Consider the following 3019-nt stretch of genomic DNA (forward strand, 5'->3'; position numbering starts at 1 on the left):
CCGCCCGCCCGCCCGCCCGCCGAGGGCCGCGCTGGGCGACTGTCGGCTTCTGGGGACTGGACGAGCAGCCTGCCCACGTCAGGAAAGCCACTTTGTGCTGTGCAGAGGACGGACGGCTGTGGCCAGAGGAATAGGCCCCTGGAAGTGGCCCCTTGCGCCAGGCGGCGTGGACTGGCCGGCGGCAGGCGCTTGGCTCACAGAACAGGCGCTCTGCGGCGGGCTGCACCCCCCTCCCCCGTCCCGCAGGCCAGGGCCCCCCATTCTCACCCACCTGCCCCCACAGAACCAGGACTTGGGTTACCTTCAGCCTCCTGAGTCTCAGGTGGAGGTGGCTGGGCATCCGTGGGGCCCGGGTGTCCACCAGCGGCCCAGCGGCCTGCACCTGCACACAGAGCAGCGGTGTGGCCAGACAGCTCTGCGGGGACCGACGCGCGGCGGAGTGGACGCGGCAGATGGCCGTGCCGTCCTGCCAGGCGCAGGGAGCACCTCACGCGCTCACCCCGAGTTCACACGGTGCACCCCCCCAGCCCTCGCTGGAGGCAGACGGCGCCGGCAGCGGGCCCCTTGCAGCAGGGAGGCTGGGAGGCCGCCCGAGCCCGGAGACAAGGGAAGGGCCTGCAGCTGGGTCCACGCGCAGCGGCAGGGAGCCCACCCTTGGGGCCAGACCCCAGGGCGGGACGGCATCAGCCCACGTGGCGACTGGGCAGACCGGGCGATGGAGGGGCTCGCGTGACGCCCTCGGAGCGGCACCTGGCCCTGCAGCAGGGGCCCGGGAGGACAGGAGCCCGCGAGGCAGAGCGCGTGGGACCCCAGTCGCGTGTGGAAGAGGACCAGACACGCGGGCCGGTGGGGCGGGGGCCGCCGCGGAGGCCTGGGGGCGCTGTGCACAGCCTGCGGCGCCGCGGGGCGCAGGTCCGGGCTCTGGCAGTGGCCCAGGCCTTTGAACACCGTCTGGTGAAAAGGAGTGAGAAACAGCAGGCGGAGCCGCGGAGCGCGGGGAGGCGGCGGGCAGGGCCAGCGCCGGAGCGGAGCCGCAGCGTCCACCGCAGGGAAGCCCAAGCTCTCGGGCCCGCCCAGGACCAAATCTGACCACCGCCCTGGACCTTTCCCCAATCAACACGCGCCCGCTGCAGCAGCGTTTACCTGCACAGGTGGGCGCACGGGGAGCCCTGAGAGCGCGCGGCCCCGCCGGTGTCACGGGCCGTCTGCCGCGGTCTAGCAGCAGACGTGGCTCTGACAGACGCCGGCTGGGGGTCGCCACGCAGGGCCGCCCCCCGGGCCCCGGACACAGCTCCTCACTCATTAGCGCGCCAGCGCCCGTCCACACTCTCGCTCGTGCGTTGAAGATTTGTCTTACGCAGGCAGAGCTGGTGCGGGTGGCAGGTGCGGGTGAGAGCACGCCCCAGAGACGGAGCGGGCGGGCAGCGGGACAGGAGGGGTGGGCGCGGGCCGCAGGGCAGCTCCTCCCCATCACGCCGCCTCTCGGGTGCTATGCAAACAGGGTGGTTCTCTGGGTCCCGTTTTCAGACAGTTCCAGTGCACCTTACTGCTTCACTTCGGGCGCAAACACACAATGGACGCTCCCTGGTCGACCTGGTCCCCCGGCTTCACTGGTGGACTTCGTGCAGTAGTTGGAATCGTTTCTTCCTGCTCCCCCACGACTCTCTGGGAGCAGGTCACCTCCTCTGAGCCCGGGACAGCTGAGCAGGCGCCCGCCGCTGCACTCTGCGGCCTCAGGCGCCTCGGCGCGGGACGGGAGCGAGTCCAGATACCTTCCCCGAGTGGCTCGGCTGGTCGTCGTGAGGCCTGGACACAGGTCCCCGCCGCCGAGGGCTGGCCAGGCCCATGTCCTGAGCGACGCGGCCTGCCCTGCGCACCCGGCCAGCCCCTGGGCCGCGGCCTGGGCAGCGGGTGGCCTGGGGGAGGGCACGAGGGCCTGCCCCAGGGAGCCTCAGCCAGGGAGGGCCCAGAGCTGATGGGAGGGCGGGGCGCTCTCTGCTCAGACACCCCACGTTTGCGGTCTGGCCACCCTGTGGGGTGTCTGGCACCGGGTGTGCAGCCTGGGCCGGGCCGGGCCGGCAGGGCGGGAAGCGGCTCCGTCCCTGCACGCTGCTCCTCAGCCCCTGTCCTGCTGACCCACGCCTCTGATTTCTCCAGTCACCGTCCGCTCTGCCTCCTCTCCTCGCTTCTCCGCTCCCAAGTGTGACGGACTGGCAGGCTAGGGAAGCGTCAGACGTGCGGATTCCCCTCCCAGAGCACCCGGGTGTGGCTTCCAGAGCGCTCTGGGCGCCCCCGGGACCCCTGCTGGGCTTCCTGCCCCCTAAGGTTCCAGGCGGCGGCAGGGGGCAGCGCAGGGAGAGCTGCCTTAGGCAGACATCAAGTCCAGACCCAAGGGGAACTATGCCCGGAGGCTGGGGGAGGCCCGTGGCGGCCTGGGCACTGGGGCCCCCGGGCCCGGCCACGCCATCCCCCCCCACGCCTTGTGCCTCTGCAGGTCACGGGCTCGGTCGTGGAACCCGACCCTCTCCCCGCGACATGAGGCAAGGCCCGATAGCAGCTTAAGAGGACCAAGAACTTCTGCCAGGCCAACTTCACTCACTGCCCACCCACCAGGGCCACGCCATGGCCTGTTCCGGCACCGGTGGGGAGCCTGGACTCCTGGGCGGCCGAGCGCCACGGAAGACCCTGAGGTGTCTCAGCACGCAGGGTGCACGCGGACGCTGAGGCTGGGTGGACCCCGGCCGGTCCGTCCCTCCCAGGCTGGACAAAAGATGCCCAGGCACTGAGGGGCCTCCTCTCCAGCGGGTCGGTGGCCAGGCTCCGCCCGGGGCCTGCTCTGAGGCAAAGGGGCGGGAGGCTGGAGGGGGCACGGCCAGGGAGGCTTGCTTGCTGGAGACCAGCGCCCCCAAAGCCGTGGCCCCGGGCCTTGGCGGGAAGGGCGGGTCTCTGGCCTTTGGCTCTCTGCTGGGCGAGGACAGAGCCGGCCGCTGGGCCGGGTGCGCGGGCCTGCGGCGCCGGG

General features: G+C 71.9%; 1 protein-coding gene across 1 annotated transcript in view; it reads right to left on the reverse strand.

Moving 5' to 3' along the window:
- CDC16 (cell division cycle 16) overlaps positions 1–1847 on the reverse strand; it is an 8625-nt gene extending 6778 nt beyond the window's left edge. The window contains exons 1-3 of the mRNA XM_012734867.1: positions 1773–1847; positions 751–951; positions 302–466 (exon numbers count right to left, since the gene is read on the reverse strand). Of these exons, the coding sequence (XP_012590321.1) occupies positions 302–466; positions 751–951; positions 1773–1847 (441 nt within the window). The remainder of the gene's footprint in view (positions 1–301; positions 467–750; positions 952–1772) is intronic.
- Between the last annotated feature and the right edge of the window lie 1172 nt (positions 1848–3019).

The sequence above is a fragment of the Condylura cristata genome, unplaced genomic scaffold (assembly GCF_000260355.1).
Source record: "Condylura cristata isolate star-nosed mole 26May11 unplaced genomic scaffold, ConCri1.0 scaffold00081, whole genome shotgun sequence".
NCBI classification, from domain to species: Eukaryota; Metazoa; Chordata; class Mammalia; order Eulipotyphla; family Talpidae; genus Condylura; species Condylura cristata.